Below are 23,129 nucleotides of genomic sequence, written 5' to 3'. Positions count from 1 at the left end.
CTTACTTCTTTCTATGTGTATGAAAACTTCCACAATTTCTGTCTTAAAATGTACGAACTGCACCTTGCCTTTTATGTGACCTCATCTGGCTTGGAACGGGACACGTTGCTGAAAACGACTAAGAAAAAATTAAGACTTGTTACCCATACAGAGCGACTACAATTTGCTGAGGGCGGCATCAAAGATGGTATTGCCCACTGTTTCCATGGGCATCCAGTTTCAAACAATAAGTACATGACTGACTATGGCGAAAATAAGGATGAGTTTTATATGATATTCCTCAACTTTATCAGTCGCTACTGCTGGGCTACTATACAACACATACTAGGCTCCTAGTTTTCATGGATGCGTGTAGAGGATTCCCTACTCTGATCTACGTTTATGTGCGGAGAAAATTGTACGACCACCTAGCAACAAGAAGCTGGGCGTTACTATGAAACTCATTCCCACATTGTACAATAAGAAAAAGTATGTAATTCGAAACATAAATGTAAGGTCGTGTTTTAAAAGTAAACTTACTTTCCAAAACATTCGGCGCATGTCGTCATTCCGTCAGTCAGACTGGATGAAAATGTATGTGGATATTAATGTTGAGAAATGCATGAACGCAAACAACGAATTCTAAAAAAAATTCCTGCAAACTGATGAATAAAGAGTTTTCGTAAAAACTGTTCAAAATGTGCGGAAGACGAGCAACATGCAGCTGATCACAAGACCTAATTTCAAGCGCAGCGTAATATTAATTTTAATGAAAATTTAGTTGCAGCTGAAATAATCAGAGTTAACTTTGTTTTCGACAAGCCTGTAGCAGTAGGAATGGCCACTCTAGACATTTGCAGTTGTCCTCGGCGGCGAGTGCTCATCAGGGACAAGAGGGTCGTAAGGAGTGCCCCAGGGAAGTGTGGGAGGGTCGCCACTATTCTGTGTAACATGAAAGATTTGGCCGTCAGGGCGCGCAGCATTCGGAGGTTGTTTGCTGATGACGCTGTGGTGTACAGTAAATGTATCGAAGCTGCGTAACTGTAAGAAGATACAAGTTGACTTAGATAAAATTTCTAATTGATGTGATGAATGGCAGCTAGCTGTAAATGTAGGAAAATGTGCGTTAATGCGGTTGAGAAGAAAAACAAACCTGTAATGTTCGGGTACGTCATTAGTGGTGTCCTACTTGACACAGTCACGTTGTTTCAATGTTTGGGCATAACCAGAATGAGATTTTCACTCTGCAGCCAAGTGTGCGCTGATATGAAACTTCTTGGCAAATTAGAAGTCGGACGGAGACTCGAACGGAGTGACTGACGAATGAGCTTCACACATGGGGTATTCATAGTTTTACGTAAAAGTTAAAAGAGTTTACATTTAATAACGGGACATAGGTGGAATATTGTGTATTAACACATGCCTGAGGTGTCAGGCGAGGGTTACGTAATTTTCTTTTTTACTGTATACCTGGCGCAATTTTTAATTCTACACTCTGAATGCTTGAAATGAGGAGGAGGAGAATGTATCTACACAAATGGATGTTACGTAAATAATGTAATGTGATACCATGTTTACACCTCATTTTATTTGTATGTGAGAGTTACCTGATTTCCAAAAAATTATGGATATTTCTCTTTAATTTTCAAGTAGAAGTTACGTAATTTTTATTGCATATCTCGTATCTTTCCAAATACTATACTCTCACTGGTTAGAGATAGAAGATGAGCACAAACACATATCCGTAATTTCAAGTGGAGATTATATAATTTTTTTATTACATATCTGAAGCCATTTCTAATGCTGTATTCTGATGGTTGGATTCGGGAGTTCGAAGCGGGAATAAAGAACACAACAGGTGTGTACGTAAATAATTTTACTCTACTTTTATGCCATTTATATCTTTGACTTTCAGGCACATAATGCGATTATCAATTTTTACTACCCACCTTGTGCCATTTTCTAAACTACGCTTTGATTGGTTGGAAAACTGCGAAGGGATGGGGAATAAAGCACACTGACGATCTGTTTATATATAAGGAGAGAAGAGATTTACATATTTCATTAACCAAATTGAGTTATTTCCGATATCTTGGACTTTTAAAGTCGCTGGAGATAAGGAGCAGTGCACTGGCATCGTCTGGAGGCCGTGGGGAGGATCACGTGTTTTTTTTTTAATCTTCCAGTAACGCAGCTGTGCTGTTTCCGTGATCTTGGATTCTCATTATCTGGAGATAACGGGGGGCAAGGGGTCGCGGCTTCCCGCTGATAAGGATGATGACGTCGCGGGTAGCAGCAATGTCGTCACCGATAATTGACTTTGGAACGCCAGGTGCTTTCTACATCCGCGATGATTTGTGGACGGAAATTCTTCCAGATCAAGGAAATTTATTGCATTCGGACTGAGAAAAATATTATAGAGCAGCAAACCGATGTCTGGTCTGAAATTTTGCGAGTGCGATCATTCACCCTTTTCGTATATGCCAGTCACCGGCGCCTTTTCCCACTCGTTTGCTGCTTTGCGCTGGGTGAAACATTTGCGATAAATGCAAGCTGAGTTAGTGGCATTTGCCATTGATTAATGCCTTTAAAACCGAATTAGGATTCCATCCAGACCTGGTGACTTTTTTGTTTTCAACTCATTCAGTTGGTTCCCTTCGCGGGAAACACCTATTACTATGTAGTCCAGACGGGAACTTGAATGATTTCTTAATTGTGAGATTTATAACTTTGGTGTTCCCTTTGTTGTCTTCTGTTACCACAACACATTGGTCAATAAATGACTGGCAGAAGCCTCCCACACGCCTAGCGGTTTTACGTTGGTTCTCGCAAAGAACTTTTACTAATATGTGGCGGTTGTAGTTGTTTTATGCTTCACGCACTGATCTTTACACTGTATAGGACTTCTACTAACATTTGTATGTCATCATTTGCGTGAACTCTTTTGAACCGAGAGTGAAACATTGTCTGCTTCCTCAGAAATTTCCAAACTTTGTCATTAAACCACGGTGGGTCTGTTCCGTCCTTAATCGATTCTCTCGGCACATACATCTCCAGGCCGCGATTAACAGTCCTGTTAAACTTTGCCCATAATTCCTCGACGTCCATCAAACTGGAACTAAATGGTGTCCATTCACTTCTATTTTGGATCTTAAAACTGCTTACCTTCTCTTTCCAGCAAAAACAATCTACTAGCCTGCCTGATGGATTTATTAACTTCAATAACAATCGTCGCTTTGATGACATCATGGTCACTAATCCCTGTGCCTATACTGACACCGTCAAAAATTTCACGTCTGTTTCATATTACAAGGTCTAACATACACTCCTGGAAATGGAAAAAAGAACACATTGACACCGGTGTGTCAGACCCACCATACTTGCTCCGGACACTCCGAGAGGGCTGTACAAGCAATGATCACACGCACGGCACAGCGGACACACCAGGAACCGCGGTGTTGGCCGTCGAATGGCGCTAGCTGCGCAGCATTTGTGCACCGCCGCCGTCAGTGTCAGCCAGTTTGCCGTGGCATACGGAGCTCCATCGCAGTCTTTAACACTGGTAGCATGCCGCGACAGCGTGGACGTGAACCGTATGTGCAGTTGACGGACTTTGAGCGAGGGCGTATAGTGGGCATGCGGGAGGCCGGGTGGACGTACCGCCGAATTGCTCAACACGTGGGGCGTGAGGTCTCCACAGTACATCGATGTTGTCGCCAGTGGTCGGCGGAAGGAGCACGTGCCCGTCGACCTGGGACCGGACCGCAGCGACGCACGGATGCACGCCAAGACCGTAGGATCCTACGCAGTGCCGTAGGGGACCGCACCGCCACTTCCCAGCAAATTAGGGACACTGTTGCTCCTGGGGTATCGGCGAGGACCATTCGCAACCGTCTCCATGAAGCTGGGCTACGGTCCCGCACACCGTTAGGCCGTCTTCCGCTCACGCCCCAACATCGTGCAGCCCGCCTCCAGTGGTGTCGCGACAGGCGTGAATGGAGGGACGAATGGAGACGTGTCGTCTTCAGCGATGAGAGTCGCTTCTGCCTTGGTGCCAATGATGGTCGTATGCGTGTCTGGCGCCGTGCAGGTGAGCGCCACAATCAGGACTGCATACGACCAAGGCACACAGGGCCAACACCCGGCATCATGGTGTGGGGAGCGATCTCCTACACTGGCCGTACACCACTGGTGATCGTCGAGGGGACACTGAATAGTGCACGGTACATCCAAACCGTCATCGAACCCATCGTTCTACCATTCCTAGACCGGCAAGGGAACTTGCTGTTCCAACAGGACAATGCACGTCCGCATGTATCCCGTGCCACCCAACGTGCTCTAGAAGGTGTAAGTCAACTACCCTGGCCAGCAAGATCTCCGGATCTGTCCCCCATTGAGCATGTTTGGGACTGGATGAAGCGTCGTCTCACGCGGTCTGCACGTCCAGCACGAACGCTGTTCCAACTGAGGCGCCAGGTGGAAATGGCATGGCAAGCCGTTCCACAGGACTACATCCAGCATCTCTACGATCGTCTCCATGGGAGAATAGCAGCCTGCATTGCTGCGAAAGGTGGATATACACTGTACTAGTGCCGACATTGTGCATGCTCTGTTGCCTGTGTCTATGTGCCTGTGGTTCTGTCAGTGTGATCATGTGATGTATCTGACCCCAGGAATGTGTCAATAAAGTTTCCCCTTTCTGGGACAATGAATTCACGGTGTTCTTATTTCAATTTCCAGGAGTGTATATCCACTGCGTGTTGGCAGTCGGACTAGCTCCTCAAGACAATTTTGGGAAAACATGTTGAAAACTATTCATAAGATAGTCTATCCGTACCACCTGCAGAGGTTTGCAGACGCCTCAATGTATACTCAGTAGTTTCAAGTCGACTCAAAGTAATATTTCACTACCAAGGTATTTCCATTGTCTGAAAGAAGACTTTGAATTATTCTAAAAGTGGCACGGCGGAATTGGGTGGCCGGTGAAAACATTGTAGACATGAGATCACCTAGACGTGAAACAAGTGTCCAGGTAACTTCACAGTCAGTGTTAATTTCTGCCTTGACACACACAATACTTTTGGCGACTGCAGTGAACACTCCCCCTCCTCTGCAACCTCATCTGTCGTTTATATATACATTCCATGCTTTGCTAAATATATCAGCGCTTTCAGATGCATGTTTCAGACAGCTCTGTGTTTCGATACTAATTGGAGCGAGACAAGTTTCCTGCAGGAACTCTGTTACGAATATTTCGGCAATTTACTGTTAAAATTTTGTGTGTTGTCTGATTTCGCTCTCAGTGTATTGATTGGTGAACGTTCATCAGAGAACCTGCAAAAACTACTGTGCCTAAAAAAGTAAATAAAAATAAAAAATAAAAAAATCAACTCCCATGTGCACTCCACAAGTACTCTGCCACATAAGTAACAGTTCCCTTTGCGTAGCGCAGCTATTACCTGTCTAATGGATTCCTACAAATCTCCACGCCATAACGAAGCTCCAGAAATCTGCAGCCGAGAAAATCACAGAATCGAGGGTGTCTTTGGTTGAGACCATCCACTCGGCTCCAAATCAAAGGATCCCGATCAGTTGTAGGACAAAGGCTGCAAATTGTGAGCTCTGCTCACACACCACGTGCGAGGCCAGCAGTCTTTATCACATCCGCCAGCCGCCCGTATTATGCAAGGACGGTCGCAGAACCCAACGACGTGAGCCGCAACCTGCAGGTGACTCCACCCTTCACGCTCGGTAGGGCCTCCTCAGCATCCCGGATGAGACTCCCCAGCAGACGTAGACGTACCGAGTGCATATTGCATTTCCTTCCAGTCTGGACGCTATTCCCACAAGCGGCTCCATCGTGTTCCGAACATTGGAACTCATGATAACTAGCAAAAAAAAAAAAAATCAAAAATGTGTAGTTGCTCGGAGCTGCTGAAGTGGCGGCCATCTGTCGACTCAGAGAGTGAATGGGCGAGACCAGACGCTGACCCTCTCTATGCCTGGAGCGACCTAACGCCTTATCACGTGCCAGTCACCGTGGGGCGGGGGCGGATCCACCGCGCCGTGTCCACTACTAGTTGGGCCTCGCAGTGCCCGTGGGCTAAACGAGCGACAGCTGCGGCGTGCCATGCGGCACGCCAAATTCGCGGCCACCGCTGTCTCCGAATATCTTTGTTTTCACAGACTGAATAATGTACTGTTTCTGGACCGAATATCCCACATTTGATCTTGCATTTACCTATCTCGATTAACCATGTGTGTAAACTGTCTTAAAACATTTTAAAATGAGGAAATCGCCTTCTATGTTCACTTTTCAGAGAATCTCATCGCCTCATTTCCTTCATATCGCCGAACATTTGTAAACCAATCATGCTTCAAGGAGGCATCGATTACCCCCTACCTTCGCAGCTTCTCATATTTTTATTGAAATACTAATATTGAGGAAAACTCTTACAGCAGGCAGCTATTACTTGACTGTGGTGGAAGAGCATTCAGTTGAAAGCGATTCGATGCTGGAAGCTCATTAGAAGTAACTGCTAGCTGTTATGTATCTACTTCTATTGCTCAATGATCAGTTTTTGTGTATCGTAGGATGAGTAATTTGAGTCTCAGCTCTCTTGGAAAGCGATCACCATCAGTTGCTCGAAGCAACATTGCACATGCTAACGACTTCTCGCAACATCATGTCAGTGATGTAATTAATGGTTTTATATCTTTCTTCGTAGATTAAATTCGTTTTGATCTCCTTGTACACACCAGACACCCCTGTTTACTATCTGTGCTGCCAACAGCGTGGTAGCTGAGACACTAGGTACTTACACCATCCGACGATCACAGTACCACATTAAGTACATTTAAAGGTTGTCGCCGACATTATTTCCGTGCGATTGTTGTTCTTATGTGTTCGAACTGTGCAGTCCAATAGTTGTCATATGAGCCCAGTGAAACTGTAGAACCTAGCGCAGGGTCTGGTAAATAAAAGTGGCCCAGAGGACAGTGTTCCAGGGTACAAAGAAAAACTGCAGACAAAAGGAAATACAGTACTAACCTGACTACAGCAGATGTTGAAAGTGCCCACCACTCATCTCTTGGCACTTTTGGGCCCTGGTCCGCAAGTTGCAGAAGGCGGATCGAAGCTGGACTGCTGCAATTGCTTCAGTGTAATCTGAAATGCTCTGCTGCAGTTATTGAAGGTTATGAGGGTTGTTGCGATATACATTAGACTTGGGCACTCTCCACACAAAGTAATCGCACACTGCTAAATCAGGTGACCTGGCTGATCAGCTAAGGCCGCGCCCGGATTCACCTGTGCAAACAACTCTGTCACGGATGAAGATTGTGCAAATGTACTCCGAGGTTCGGTGGACTGTATGGGCATTTACTCTAACCTATTGGAAGTACCTGTAGGTCTTTTTCTCCTCTGTTAATGCTGCCATTCACGTCTAATCGTATCCACTCGTCTGGGCCACTTTCAGTTGCCCCATGCTGTGTGTACCCTTCATTTGTGGTTCATTTCGAACAAATCATTGTTTGCTGATCTAAGCTGCTAGTGTGGGGAACACATCGGAAGCAATCCGACTTGCTAAGTAGTATGTCGTTGACCTTAGCGGATGCGCTATTGTTGTTGCGAACGTGTGTTTTATTATTAGTGTGTGTGCAGTCCCTCAGCAACACTGCCTGTGGCGAGTTTTCCTCTAGACTACGTGTGAATCCACTGTCTGAAGAAGAGTCTGTCTGCACAGCAGGCCGGCCTCTGGAGACAGCAGGACAGCCACCGCCATCACCACCACCAGTAGCACCACCAGTACCACCATCACTACCACCAGCACCACGAGTCTGCCGCCCGGCGACCGCGGCGACCCCTGCACAACTGATGCTGCAGCTGCGCCCCCCACGACTCCACGCTCCACTCCGCCTGTGGATGGTGCTGCCGTCTCTCGCCTACGGTGAGTTCCTTCACTACACAGACACGTTTTCCACAAGAGGGCACAATCCATGTGTCATAATTCTGAAGTCTAATCTCCCTTTATAGTATTTTTTGGTAAATCAGCGCCTATAGTTCACAGAAGTCGTTATTCTTTTTATAAATTTTTGACATTAACCATAGTTACTCTTTATGGTTCAGGGTGATATTCTCCATCATTTTCTAGGTTCACAATGTGAATACTACACTCCTAGGAATGGAAAAAAGAACACATTGACACCGGTGTGTCAGACCCACCATACTTGCTCCGGACACTGCGAGAGGGCTGTACAAGCAATGATCACACGCACGGCACAGCGGACACACCAGGAACCGCGGTGTTGGCCGTCGAATGGCGCTAGCTGCGCAGCATTTGTGCACCGCCGCCGTCAGTGTCAGCCAGTTTGCCGTGGCATACGGAGCTCCATCGCAGTCTTTAACACTGGTAGCATGCCGCGACAGCGTGGACATGAACCGTATGTGCAGTTGACGGACTTTGAGCGAGGGCGTATAGTGGGCATGCGGGAGGCCGGGTGGACGTACCGCCGAATTGCTCAACACGTGGGGCGTGAGGTCTCCACAGTACATCGATGTTGTCGCCAGTGGTCGGCGGAAGGAGCACGTGCCCGTCGACCTGGGACCGGACCGCAGCAACGCACGGATGCACGCCAAGACCGTAGGATCCTACGCAGTGCCGTAGGGGACCGCACCGCCACTTCCCAGCAAATTAGGGACACTGTTGCTCCTGGGGTATCGGCGAGGACCATTCGCAACCGTCTCCATGAAGCTGGGCTACGGTCCCGCACACCGTTAGGCCGTCTTCCGCTCACGCCCCAACATCGTGCAGCCCGCCTCCAGTGGTGTCGCGACAGGCGTGAATGGAGGGACGAATGGAGACGTGTCGTCTTCAGCGATGAGAGTCGCTTCTGCCTTGGTGCCAATGATGGTCGTATGCGTGTCTGGCGCCGTGCAGGTGAGCGCCACAATCAGGACTGCATACGACCGAGGCACACAGGGCCAACACCCGGCATCATGGTGTGGGGAGCGATCTCCTACACTGGCCGTACACCACTGGTGATCGTCGAGGGGACACTGAATAGTGCACGGTACATCCAAACCGTCATCGAACCCATCGTTCTTCCATTCGTAGACCGGCAAGGGAACTTGCTGTTCCAACAGGACAATGCACGTCCGCATGTATCCCGTGCCACCCAACGTGCTCTAGAAGGTGTAAGTCAACTACCCTGGCCAGCAAGATCTCCGGATCTGTCCCCCATTGAGCATGTTTGGGACTGGATGAAGCGTCGTCTCACGCGGTCTGCACGTCCAGCACGAACGCTGGTCCAACTGAGGCGCCAGGTGGAAATGGCAGGGCAAGCCGTTCCACAGGACTACATCCAGCATCTCTACGATCGTCTCCATGGGAGAATAGCAGCCTGCATTGCTGCGAAAGGTGGATATACACTGTACTAGTGCCGACATTGTGCATGCTCTGTTGCCTGTGTCTATGTGCCTGTGGTTCTGTCAGTGTGATCATGTGATGTATCTGACCCCAGGAATGTGTCAATAAAGTTTCCCCTTCCTGGGACAATGAATTCACGGTGTTCTTATTTCAATTTCCAGGAGTGTATTTAGTTGGGTACACACATGAATTACTCAATGCAGTTGTATGAGAAACACGCTATGAAACTGTATTCTTCGCCAAAGATAACGAACGTTGCAATGTTTCAAGCAATTTCTGTTTGCGAAGATGGTTTTCTATGTTCCAAATTAATTCCGGCGGGACTGTATTCAGGATACGGTTTTGGCTGATTACACCATCACAAGACGATGATGTTATATGTATAAACAACTGTGAACGAAAGTCGATGATGGTCCTCGAAATGAGACGTAGAAGATACTCCCCCTGTGTATGTCAGAACAGCACCGACTGGGGAAGAGAGTGTGTGGGGAGAAGGTGACTTACTACAGTATAAGAGATGTACATAACAAACACGGATGACAGCGTTCGTGTGGCATCAGTTTGAATGAAGTGATAGAACTGTAGGCGTGCTCACAAGGCCTAATGGTTAAGGCGATTGCCAGCAATTAGCAGGAAATCCGCGCAGTCTTGTGGCTGGCGTGGTTGAGAAGAGACTCGCTCATCGCCAAGCACCTCGGCTTTTGTCCACAGCCCCTTTCAGCTGAGTACAGGTTTTTTAATTCGTCTTGTTGCTGGCGTGGTTGAGAAGAGATTCGCTCAGCGCCAAGCACCTCGGCTTTTGTCCACAGCCCCTTTCAGCTGAGTATAGGTTTTAATTCATCATCGAACAGCTTTCATTGCCCGAACATAGCTCATATTAAAGACAATACGACTTACGTCTGGTATCTGGAAAAACACTTCTACAGATATTGAGCTAACAATACTGAGACTGTTCAGTACACACAAGTGGCAAAAGTCGTGAGATACCTGCTAATACAGTGTCGGACCTTCTTTTGCCCGGCATGGTGCAAGAACTCGACGTGCATGGACTCAGTAATGCGTTGGAAGTCACGTACAGAAATATTGAGCCCTGCTTCCTCTATCACAGTCGTCCATTATTGCGAAAGTAATGCCAGTGCAGGACTTTGAACTCGAACTGACCTCTGGATAACGCTCCACAAACGTTCGACGAAATTCATATACACTCCAACCCTACCATTGGCTCTTATCAACTGAAATCTGGACTCATGTGACCAAGCCACGGTTTTCCAGCAGCCCTGGGTCCACCCAGTATGTTCACAAGCCCAAGACAGGCGCTGCAAGCGATATCGTGCTGTTAGCTGCTGTCACAGCTCATTAACGCCAAATTTCACCTCACTGTCCTAACAGGTATGTTAGTCGTACGTGTCAAACTGAATTCTGCTGTTATTTCACGCAGTGTTGCTTGTCTGTTAGTACTGACAACTCTACACAAACGCCGCTGCTCTCGTCCGTTAAGTGAAGGCCGTCGGCCACTGCGCTGTCCTTGGTGACAGGTGATGCCTGAAATCTGGTGCTCTTGGCACATTGTTGACACTATGGACCTCTGAATACTGAATTTTCTGACTATTTCCGAAATGGAATGTGCAATGCTTCTAGCTCCAACTACATTCCGCGTTCAAAGTGTGTTAATTCCCGTCGTGCAGCCACAATCAAGCTGGAAATCTGTTCACAGGAATCAACTGAGTACAAATGACAGATGCACTGCCCTTTCCTACCTTGCTTACGCGATACTGCTGCCATCTGTATACCTGCATATCGCTATTCCTTGACGTTTGTCACCTCTATGTGTGGCTCTTGAGATTAGTCAGAGGTAGGTACAACAATCTATTGGATACTTTAGAAGTCTCTGTAGCTATTCAACTGGAAACACGAGGGAAAACAAGTATTTTAACGCAGATAATTTGGTAAGTAACGTCTGAATGTAATTAAGAAAATATATTCCTCGTATACAGTGACTGAAGAATATCAGGCTTAGATCCCCTAATTTTTTTGTAAAGTAATTAAATTTTACTGGGAATGAACTGAGTAATGCAGATAATAACAAATATGTTGAACGCAGTACGTAAGCTTGCACAGGGACACATATTACGCATTTTCATTCGATGGAACTTGGACGCCACAGAAAAGTTTCCCTTTCATCGAAAAAAGGACACACTTCCACGAAACGCGAGTTTCGCTTTGAAGAATCCCACTGTAGCGAACATCTGCACCAAAATGAAGCTAATCGCATTTCCAGTTACGGCGGAAAACAGACCGCCGCGATACTCAGCTATAATCAGACGTCGGACGCGTCAGAAGACGCCACCCTTAGGATTGTGCTGAGGGCCTCTCGGTTACCGTAGCGGCCTCGGCCTACCGTACTTCCCTCTCAGCAGCGAACCCCTACTTTGTCATTGGCCTTTATTACGTTTCATGGTTATTCTACCCCTTACTTCTGAAATAAGATGTTTAGCATATTTACGAAATTCATTTTGTGGTCTTCGCTTCGACATACAGGGTTATTACAAACGATTGAAGCGATTTCACAGCTCTACAATAACTTTATTATTTGAGATATTTTCACAATGCTTTGCACACACGTACAAAAACTCAAAAAGTTTTTTTAGGCATTCACAAATGTTCGATATGTGCCCCTTTAGTGATTCGGCAGACATCAAGCCGATAATCAAGTTCCTCCAACACTCGGCGCAGCGTGTCCCCATCAATGAGTTCGAAAGCATCGTTGATGCGAGCTCGCAGTTCTGGCATGTTTCTTGGTAGAGGAGGTTTAAACACTGAATCTTTCACATAACCCCACAGAAAGAAATCGCATGGGGTTAAGTCGGGAGAGCGTGGAGGCCATGACATGAATTGCTGATCATGATCTCCACCACGACCGATCCATCGGTTTTCCAATCTCCTGTTTAAGAAATGCCGAACATCATGATGGAAGTGCGGTGGAGCACCATCCTGTTGAAAGATGAAGTCGGCGCTGTCGGTCTCCAGTTGTAACATGAGCCAATTTTCCGCGGGCTACGCGTGAAACTTGACGCACGCGTTCAACCGTTTCTTCGCTCACTGCAGGCCGACCCGTTGATTTCCCCTTACAGAGGCATCCAGAAGCTTTAAACTGCGCATACCATCGCCGAATGGAGTTAGCAGTTAGTAGATCTTTGTTGAACTTCGTCCTGAGGTGTCATTGCACTGTTATGACTGACTGATGTGAGCGCATTTCAAGCACGACATACGCTTTCTCGGCTCCTGTCGCCATTTTGTCTCACTGCGCTCTCGAGCGCTCTGGCGGCAGAAACCTGAAGTGCGGCTTCAGGCGAACAAAACTTTATGAGTTTTTCTACGTATCTGTAGTGTGTCGTGACCATATGTCAATGAATGGAGCTACAGTGAACTAATGAAATCGCTTCAATCATTTGTAATAGCCCTGTATTTGAAAACGTTCCTCTTCTTTGTAAGCTGTATACTCCTGCAGTATATCGTTCCCGTTTTATTTACTACCCAGAGAACAATTTCCCTATAACCACATACCGAGCGATGTGGTGCACTGGTTAGCATACTGGAAACGCATTCGGGAGGACGACGGTTCAATACCGCATCCGGTCATCCTGATTTAGGTTTTCTGTGATTTCCCTAAATCGGTTCAGGCAAATGCCGGAATGGTTCCCTTGAAAGCGCACGGCCGACTTCCTTGTCCATCCTTCCATAATCATATGAGACCGATTACATCACTGGTCTCCTCCACCAAATCAACCCAAACCAACGCAAGACTATAACCACATTATTGTTTTACATAGGAAAGAAAGCCTTCCTCAGGAAATGTTACTTTGTTGGTGGTGGTTTGCTACCATCCGTGCGAATTTCCACGGCTTCCCTTGGCAGCGTCTTTGCCTGTCGCTAACCCTCTGGGGGCCTTCCCTCTGTGATGTGTGCCGACATGGGCGCGTGACCGCCGCTCGCCCGTGGGCGCACTACCTGTGTCCACCTGGTCGCCGGGCTTACCAGCTAGGAACGCATCAGAAGAACTCCTTTCATGCACAAAGTGTACCAAGTTTGCAAAGAGAAGGATCATAGCCCTTTACCGATGCTTAATGACACAATAATTCACCTCCATCACACTTCATATATTGCAATAATCTAATGACTGATTTTAAAAGCAATTATCTACTTTAATTATAAACATGAAAAGCTTTGACGCTGAAAAGCGTCCCTATAACCACATACCGAGCGATGTGGTGCACTGGTTAGCGTACTGGAAACGCATTCGGGAGGACGACGGTTCAATACCGCATCCAGCCATCATAGATCTGTCACATAATACGCGTTATACTAATTCTCTGCTTGAGTGATATATCTGGGCGTCACATAAAATAGCCCTTCTGCTCAATTAAATCGCTTTTCTCCTCCGTCCATAAGTTCTCGGTGAAATTTCGACGTCTGTTTTCCTTAATTATTATTAGATGCTACACGTGATCGTTTCATTCTTCAGCAATTGTGTGAACTCTCTAAATTATTTTTAAAGTCTCTAATTGCTTCCTTTTGATATTTATTAATGTTGCATCATCTTCTTCTTTATGCTTGTTGCAACTTCTCCCTTTATATAGATCTTAAGGAAATAAAGTGTCTCTTGGCCACCTTGCTCTGTCTGTACTACAAGCAACCAACGTAGCTCTCAGTTGTTTCTTTTTCGCGCACATTGTGCCCAATTCTGTTACTGAAGTTTAACCATGTCACAGGGAATTAGATTAGCGAACGACACACTAAAAGTAGTGTAGTAGATGAATTTTGTTCTTTTGGCAGAAAAATAACTGATGATGGACGAAGTGCAGAGGATATGAAATATAGGCTGTCAATGGCAGGAAAAGCGTTTCCTAAAAAGAAAAATTTGTTAGCGACGGGTATAGATTTTAATTGCTAGGAAGTATTTTCTTAAGGTATTTGTGTGGTTCATGGTGTGGGTTCCTGTAGTCATGTCCTAGTTCATGAACCACGGGCAACATATGAGTGGCCAAGTAAGTGGTCCTGACAGTCGGGATACCAGTTACTTTGGAATAAGGCTGGGCATCTCGGACATATTCTGAGTCTTGGTCACCTTTGTGCTCATACGGCAAAGACTACCAAATCCACCGGTTAGTCCCTCAGCCGTTAGGGGTAAAACCCAATGGGACTCGGGGCAAGTAAGGCTAGCAACCTGCTTCCCTGGTACTTTAACATGATGCTGGCAATAATCAGAGCAAAATGCCTCGGACCTTTGGAGGTGACGGAGTCCCACCTCTAACTGACAAACCAGGGACTCCTAAGATACGACTTGGCAAACAAATGGTAATGAGATGGGGAGCTATTTAATATCAATGGGGGCTACTCTGGGAAGAAGGTAGAGCTGGCAGAGGTTGCAAGTAAGATGGGGCTGGCCGTTTTAGCTGTTAGTGACATTTGGGTAAGGGGTGAGAAAGAAGAGGAAGTGGGAGAATACAAGGTCTACTTGTCAGGAGTCAAAGCAGGAATAGCACAATGGGGTGTAGGGCTTTACATCAGGAAAGAAATAGAACCCAGCGTAGTTGCAATAAGGTATGTAAATGAACGACTGATGTGGATAGATTTGACAGTGTCTAGCAAGAAAATTAGGATTGTGTCAGTATATTCGCATTGTGAAGGGACAGATCAAGATAAGATGGATAGTTTTTATGAGGCACTCAGTGATGTAGTGGTTAGAGTAAAGGACAAGGACAGTGTTCTGCTCATGGGTGATTTTAACGCCAGGATTGGAAATCGAACAGAAGGGTATGAAAAGGTTATGGGTAAATTTGGAGAGGATATGGAGGCCAACAGGAACGGGAAACAACTCTTGGATTTCTGTGCCAGTATGGGCTTAGTAATCACAAACTCCTTTTTTAAACATAAGAACATACACAGGTATACTTGGGAAGGCAGGGGAACCAGATCTGTCATTGACTATATAATAACAGATCAGGAACTCAGGAAGGCTGTGAGGGACACACGTGTATTCAGGGGATTATTTGATGACACTGATCATTATTTAATCTGCAGTGAAACTGGGATTGTGAGGCCGAAAGTGCAGGAGGTCAGGTCCATATGTAGGAGGATAAGAGTGGAGAAACTTCAGGATAAGGAAATCAGGCACAAGTACATAACAGCGATGTCAGAAAGGTACCAGTTAGTTGAATGTAGTCAATTACAGTCATTGGAAAAGGAATGGACAAGGTACAGGGACACAGTACTAGAAGTGGCTAAAGAATGTCTTGGAACAGTAGTGTGTAAAAGTATGATGAAGCAAACAGCTTGGTGGAATGATACAGTCAAGGCAGCCTGTAAAAGGAAAAAGAAGGCGTATCAAAAATGGCTACATAGCAGAACCCAGGTAGACAGAGAAAGTTATGTTGAAGAAAGAAACAAAGCCAAACAGATAATTGCAGCATCAAAGAAGAAATCGTGGGAAGACTTTGGAAACAGGTTGGAGACTATGGGTCAAGCTGCTGGAAAACCATTCTGGAGCGTAATTAGCAGTCTTCGAAAGGGAGGTAAGAAGGAAATGACAAGTATTTTGGACAGGTCAGGAAAACTGCTGGTGAATCCTGTGGATGCCTTGGGCAGATGGAGGGAATATTTTGAAGAGTTGCTCAATGTAGGTGAAAATGCGATCAGTAATGTTTCAGATTTCGAGGTAGAATGGGATAGGAATGATGATGGAAATAGTATCACATTTGAGGAAGTGGAAAAAATGGTCAATAGATTGCAGTGCAATAAAGCGGCTGGGGTGGATGAAATTAAGTCGGAACTCATCAAATACAGTGGAATGTCAGGTCTTAAATGGCTACACAGGATAATTAAAATGGCCTGGGAGTCGGGACAGGTTCCATCAGACTGGACAAAAGCCGTAATCACACCAATCTTTAAACATGGAAACAGAAAAGATTGTAACAACTACAGAGGTATCTCTTTAATCAGCGTTGTGGGTAAAATCTTCGCAGGTATTGTTGAAAGGAAAGTGCGAGTATTAGTTGAGGACCAATTGGATGAAAATCAGTGTGGGTTTAGGCCTCTTAGAGGTTGTCAGGACCAGATCTTTAGCTTACGGCAAATAATAGAGAAGTGTTATGAGTGGAACAGGGAATTGTATCTATGCTTTATAGATCTAGAAAAGGCATATGATCGGATTCCTAGGAGGAAGTTATTGTCTGTTCTACAAGATTATGGAATAGGAGGCAAACTTTTGCAAGCAATTAAAGATCTTTACATGGATAGTCAGGCAGCAGTTAGAGTTGACGGTAAATTGAGTTCATGGTTCAGAGTAGTTTCAGGGGTAAGACAAGGCTGCAACCTGTCTCCACTGTTGTTCATATTATTTATGGATCATATGCTGAAAACAGTAGACTGGCTGGGTGAGATTAAGATATGTGAACACAAAATAAGCAGTCTTGCATATGCGGATGACTTAGTTGTGATGGCAGATTCGATTGAAAGTTTGCAAAGTAATATTTCAGAGCTAGATCAGAAATGTAAGGACTATGGTATGAAGATTAGCATCTCCAAAACGAAAGTAATGTCAGTGGGAAAGAAATATAAACGGATTGAGTGCCAAATAGGAGGAACAAAGTTAGAACAGGTGGATGGTTTCAAGTACTTAGGATGCATATTCTCACAGGATGGCAACATAGTGAAAGAACTGGAAGCGAGGTGTAGCAAAGCTAATGCAGTGAGCGCTCAGCTACGATCTACTCTCTTCTGCAAGAAGGAAGTCAGTACCAAGACTAAGTTATCTGTGCACCGTTCAATCTTTCGACCAACTTTGTTGTATGGGAGCGAAAGCTGGGTGGACTCAGGTTACCTTATCAACAAGGTTGAGGTTACGGATATGAAAGTAGCTAGGATGATTGCAGGTACTAGTAGATGGGAACAATGGCAGGAGGGTGTCCACAATGAGGAAATCAAAGAAAAACTGGGAATGAACTCTATAGATGTAGCAGTCAGGGCGAACAGGCTTAGATGGTGGGGTCATGTTACACGCATGGGAGAAGCAAGGTTACCCAAGAGACTCATGGATTCAGCAGTAGAGGGTAGGAGGAGTCGGGGCAGACCGAGGAGAAGGTACCTGGATTCGGTTAAGAATGATTTTGAAGTAATAGGTTTAACATCAGAAGAGGCACCAATGTTAGCACTGAATAGGGGATGGAACTGTATAAGGGGGGCTATGCTCCAGACTGAACGCTGAAAGGCATAATCAGTCTTAAATTATGATGATGATGATGATGATGATGATGATTTGTGTGGAGTGTAGCCTTCGTTGTGCGGAAAAATGTAGAAGACAAACAGTTCGGACAAGAGGAGATACAAGCCTTTGAAATGTGGTGCTACGAAAGAATACTGAAGATTATATGGGTAGATCGTGTAATCAATGTTGTACTGAATGGAACTGTTGAGAGAAGAAATTTGTAGGATAACATGATTAAATGAAGGGATCGGTTGGTAGGACACATTCTGAAACATCAAGGGATCACCAATTTAGTATTAGACTGAACGCTGAAAGGCATAATCAGTCTTAAATTATGATGATGATGATGATGATGATGATGATTTGTGTGGAGTGTAGCCTTCGTTGTTCGGAAAAATGTAGAAGACAAACAGTTCGGACAAGAGGAGATACAAGCCTTTGAAATGTGGTGCTACGAAAGAATACTGAAGATTATATGGGTAGATCGTGTAATCAATGTTGTACTGAATGGAACTGTTGAGAGAAGAAATTTGTAGGATAACATGATTAAATGAAGGGATCGGTTGGTAGGACACATTCTGAAACATCAAGGGATCACCAATTTAGTATTAGACTGAAGCATGGGGCGGGTTGGCGATAAATTGTGGAGAGTAGAGGGCGACCAAGAGATGGACACAGTAAGCTGGTTCGTCGTCGTAGTTGCTCGGAGACGAGGAGGCCCGCACAGGGTAGAGCACTGTGCAGAGCTGCATCAGGTCAGTCTTCGGACTGAAGGCCGCAACAACGACAACATCCATATCTCGTTGATACCGCTTCCAGCCGAGTTTCTCTTAGTTGCGGTCTTGAAATGTTACCCGCGAGTAGGTTACTGTAGAGTTTCCTCAAAGGCCAGTCTCAGAATTTTTTACTAATTTATCTTTCTTATTCATCTCCTTTTTCTGCACTCGGTGGATTAGAAAATGTTACCTGTTCCGTCTTCAAAACGAATCTGATCATCGTCTCCGTGGTCTTCCTTGATACGTTGTTCCCTTAGGCCTACAGTACAACATTCTTCTTGGTATCCTCTCCTTCGGCATTCTATCTACGCACTTTCTCCCGTCATTTGCGAAGCTCACAGGTTTTTTTCCAGAGAGTTTATTTCTCGCTCTTTCCTTATTTTCTCATTTGTAATTTTATCTGGAAGGCTAAACCCTTTTACTGTTCTTAAGAATCTCATATCGGCAGCCTGTATTGTCTTTTTATCAGCTTTTGTCAGCGGACGTGTTTCAGATTCGTAGGGAAACGCAGGAACGACCTTAACTCTGTAGAACTTCATTCCTGTTTCTTTTCTCGTTTTTGTTTTCTGTTTTCTTTTCTGTTCATTGTGCCATAGGTTTGCTCAACACGAGTATTTTTTTAAATAATTTTCATATTTATAACTCACGTATGTTCCTAAGCAACTGAAACCCTTAACTTGTCCTAATATAGTGTCACTGATGATAGTTATGGTCCTAATAGTATATTTACACTTGAAGGTCATTATTTTTGCACATTTTTGGCAATCTGAAGTTGTAGTTCTCACATAGCTTCTGTAACCTGTCTACCGCTTTTTGCAGCTCGTTTTGAGTTTTGTTTGTAATAATCAATAGCAAACAGCATCGTCTTAAGCGTAAAATTTTGTCTAATACAAATGCCTCCGTTTATTTTATATATCCATCCTATAATCAGGTAAATGATAAACAAAATAGGAGACCAGCTACAATCCTACCTTACACCTTGGTTTATAGGTATATGTTCCGTTTCTGATGTGTGCACTGCTTTTTGTGTCTTAGCATATAAATTTCATTCATTTAATTAGACGATTCGGATATCATGTTAGTGTTATGATTTTACATATTTTTTCCTACATACCTGATCGACTGCTCTTACGTAATCAATAAAAGTTATTCAAGGCTGTATTCTGTTTCCTTTTCTACCATCTACTTAACAGTGAAAGTGGCATCTGTACAGTATCGTCCCTCTCTCTGATTGCTCGTAATCTTTCACTTGATATTCTTGCATACGTTTCATAACCTGTATTCAAAACACTATAATTTTCACATATATTTCTAGTGCTTTTTTTATGTAGCCTCTTCCCTACCCGCGTGTCGCGAACGATACACTGTGTCTTTTATCTGTATACAGACCCCCATGTAAAGACAGAGAGACACGCGTCTGTGCTTTGGTCACCTATTGCAAAAGGATTAAGCACCCTATGGCGTCATTTACATGCAACAGACGTTTTTACTAGTGGTACTGAAGAGGATAGGCGTAACTTTGGCATTCGACCAGATCTTGGAATGTGACATCCATTCTAGCATCCATTAATTAGATTCAGAAAGCTCTGTATATCTCTTATTCTGCATTTATTGCATCTTCTCTTATAGCCTCCGTATCCATCATTTCTTTTAATTCTGACTCTAATTCCTATAGACTTGGAGAAAGCTTATGACAATGTTGACTTAAAAACTTTCTTTGAAATTCTGAAGGTAGCAGGGATAAAATACAGGGAGCGAAACGCTATTCACAGCTTGTACAGATACCAAATGGCAGTTATAAGAGTAGAGGAGCGTGAAAGGGAGGTAGTGATTGCAAAGGGAGTGAGAAAGGCTTGCAGCATATTCACGATGTTATTCAATATGTACATTGAACAAGCAGTAAAGGAAATAAAAGAAAAATTTGGAATAATAATTAAAGTTCAGGAGGAAGAAATTAAAACTTTGAGGTTTGCTGATGACACTGTAAATCTGTCAGAGACAGCAAACGACTTGGAACAGCAAATGAACAGAATGGACAGTGTCTTGAATAGGAGGATATGAACATCAACAAAAGAAAAACAAGGATGATGGAATGTAGTCGAATTAAATCAGGTGACGCTATGGGAATCAGATCAAAGAACGAGACATTTAAAGTAGAAGATCAGTTATGCTATTTGGAAGCAAAGTAAATGATGATTGTCGAAGTATGGAGGACATAAAAAGTAGACTGGCAATCGGAAGAAAAGTGTCTCTGAAGAAGAGAAATTTTTTAACATAAAGTGTCTGGAAGTCCTATCTGAAAGTGTTTCTATGGAGTGTAGCCGTGTATGGAAGTGAAACATGGACGATAAGCAAAAAAACGGCTCTGAGAACTTTGGGACTTAACTACTGAGGTCATCAGTCCCCTAGAACTTAGAACTACTGAAACCTAACTAACATAAGGACATCATACACATCCATGCCCGAGGCAGGATTCAAACCTGCGGCCGTAGCGGTCGCGCAGCTCCAGACTGTAGCGCCTAGAACCACTCGGCTACTCCGGCCGGCTCTACAGTGTAGTACAGAACTGAAAGAACTGCGCAGTGAGGCCCACAGAAATGACACTTTTGTGCAAAGGCAACAGTTACACTAACGTCACCATGAATTACAATGGTTTCCTGTACATCATAAAAAGTGAGACATGGTTTATAATAGAGTGTTCGATCACCATAGACAGTAATGCGTGCTGCGTAATGTGCTCCCATGGAAGACTGGTAAGGAGTTCTTGTAGCAGTGCATTCTCTTTCTCCACCATCGCGGCTGATGACTGCTGCTTGGTCGTTGGCACGTGTGAACGCTGAAGTAGATCTATCCAATGCATCACACATGTGTTCAATAGGAATTACGTCAGATAACGGTCAGCCAAGTCTATCCGCCAAATGGCATCTCATAACAACGCCTCTGCCTGTGCTGTTCGTTGCGGTCGTGCATTATCATCTATAATGATGTAGTTAAGGCCTATAGCATTACTGAAAATCAGAATATGGGGACAGAGTACAGTACCACATTAATGTTCACCAACGAGTGTACTGCATTCATAGATCTGGAGGCAGTACACCATAATACCTGGATCACCAAAACAATTATGTGTGACAGTTCTCGCGGTTGCGTATGAGGGTATGGTCAGCATTGGTGGTCTAGGTGTCATGCTGTTTGGAAGCACGATATTACGTGGGGATACTGACAGTGCATGCATTAGTCAATGTTATTGTGATACCGTATTCCCTCCACATGTTTCGCTTTTCCGGAATGCATTAGACCCCGACTTCATTTTTATGAGTGACAATGTACAACTCCATTGAAGACGGCTGGTGGAGGACCTCTTGGAACAAGAGGATATTTGACGTTTCTTGAGAAATGAATTCTAGGAATTTTTAATGGAAAGTGGATGAAGTCTTTGAGATGACGACATCATTGTGCATTTGTAACTTAACATACGCAGACCTTCCTCATTTTTCTGCATCACAATAGGTAAAAAATTGCAGATACGTAATTTATTCGTGAAGAAGTGTTCACAGTTATGCTTCTGTGGCAGTTTTCTTCATCAGAAGTGTGTGTTTGGAGAAATGTGTGAGAATTTCTCTGTTTGTGCAGGAGACTTTCTGGTGAAGAGAAGGGCAGGAGGCTGATCAAGGCGGCTAAAGTGGGGGCAGTGTCTGACGTGCAGACGTTGCTGGCGGCAGGAGCAGACCTCGAGGTGAGGGACAGTGACGGGTACACCGCCCTGCACTGGGCAGCAGAGAGGGGGCACGTCGATGTGGCGAGGTGTCTGCTGGAGGGTGGCGCCGAGGTGGACGCCACCAACGACTGTCGGACCACGCCCCTGCACAGGGCTGCACAGAGTGGCCACGCCGCCGTGGTGCGGCTGCTGGTGGCGTCCTCCGCCCGCACCGACGCCAGGAACCGGTGGGGGTGGACGCCGCTGCACTGGGCGGCAGTGCGTGGCCACACGGAGGCGGCGGCGGCGCTGCTGGAGGTGGGCGCCGACAGGAAAGCTACAACTGACGAACTGTACACACCGCTTGACTTCGCCAGGCATAAGCACCACCAACATCTGATAAGCATGCTAAGATAAACCCATCAACGCATTACGTTCTCCTGGAGGAAAACGAATGGAGTTTCAGTAGATGAATTTTCTGTATTTTTAAAATAAAGAGTATGAAAAAGTTAATCCTGCAGTCAGTGTTTGTACCCATCACAACAAGCGCGATAATGAGATATCTAGAAAGTAAAGTAAGCAACAGGAAGCACGCTTATTTTTGTGAAAACTCAACTAACATTAAAAATTCTTCATTAGAAATAAACACGAGTTTTCTGCAGCACGCGATTACTAAAAAAATTACGTTGAAGAAGCGTGGCATGAGCTATGTGAAACTACTGTAAAATTCAGCATACCAATATTACTAGCACATAAGCTGTATGGCTAGAAGGCGTCTTCAGTTGAGATCTAACTCTTAATTTACTTTCGTGTCATAGAGATGATACAATAATTTTTGTTTATATTTAGAACGTGGCTTCATTAGCGATGCTCACACCACTTTAGTTATGATCTGATTCAGTTTAGCCACATGTTCATTCACACCACATCATGATATTGTATTATCGTTTTATTTTCATTTAAAAAAAAAAATGGTTCAAATGGCT

General features: G+C 44.8%; 1 protein-coding gene across 1 annotated transcript in view; it reads left to right on the top strand.

The window, feature by feature from the left end:
• LOC126100896 (proteoglycan 4-like) overlaps positions 1 to 22,583 on the top strand; it is an 84,835-nt gene extending 62,252 nt beyond the window's left edge. Inside the window, exons 12-13 of the mRNA XM_049911562.1 lie at positions 7,728 to 7,928; positions 22,080 to 22,583. Of these exons, the coding sequence (XP_049767519.1) occupies positions 7,728 to 7,928; positions 22,080 to 22,560 (682 nt within the window). The 3' untranslated portion in view covers positions 22,561 to 22,583. The remainder of the gene's footprint in view (positions 1 to 7,727; positions 7,929 to 22,079) is intronic.
• The last annotated feature ends 546 nt before the right edge of the window (positions 22,584 to 23,129 follow it).

This window comes from Schistocerca cancellata, chromosome 9, assembly GCF_023864275.1.
Source record: "Schistocerca cancellata isolate TAMUIC-IGC-003103 chromosome 9, iqSchCanc2.1, whole genome shotgun sequence".
Classification (NCBI taxonomy): domain Eukaryota; kingdom Metazoa; phylum Arthropoda; class Insecta; order Orthoptera; family Acrididae; genus Schistocerca; species Schistocerca cancellata.
This window is presented reverse-complemented; position numbering and strand designations above follow the sequence as displayed.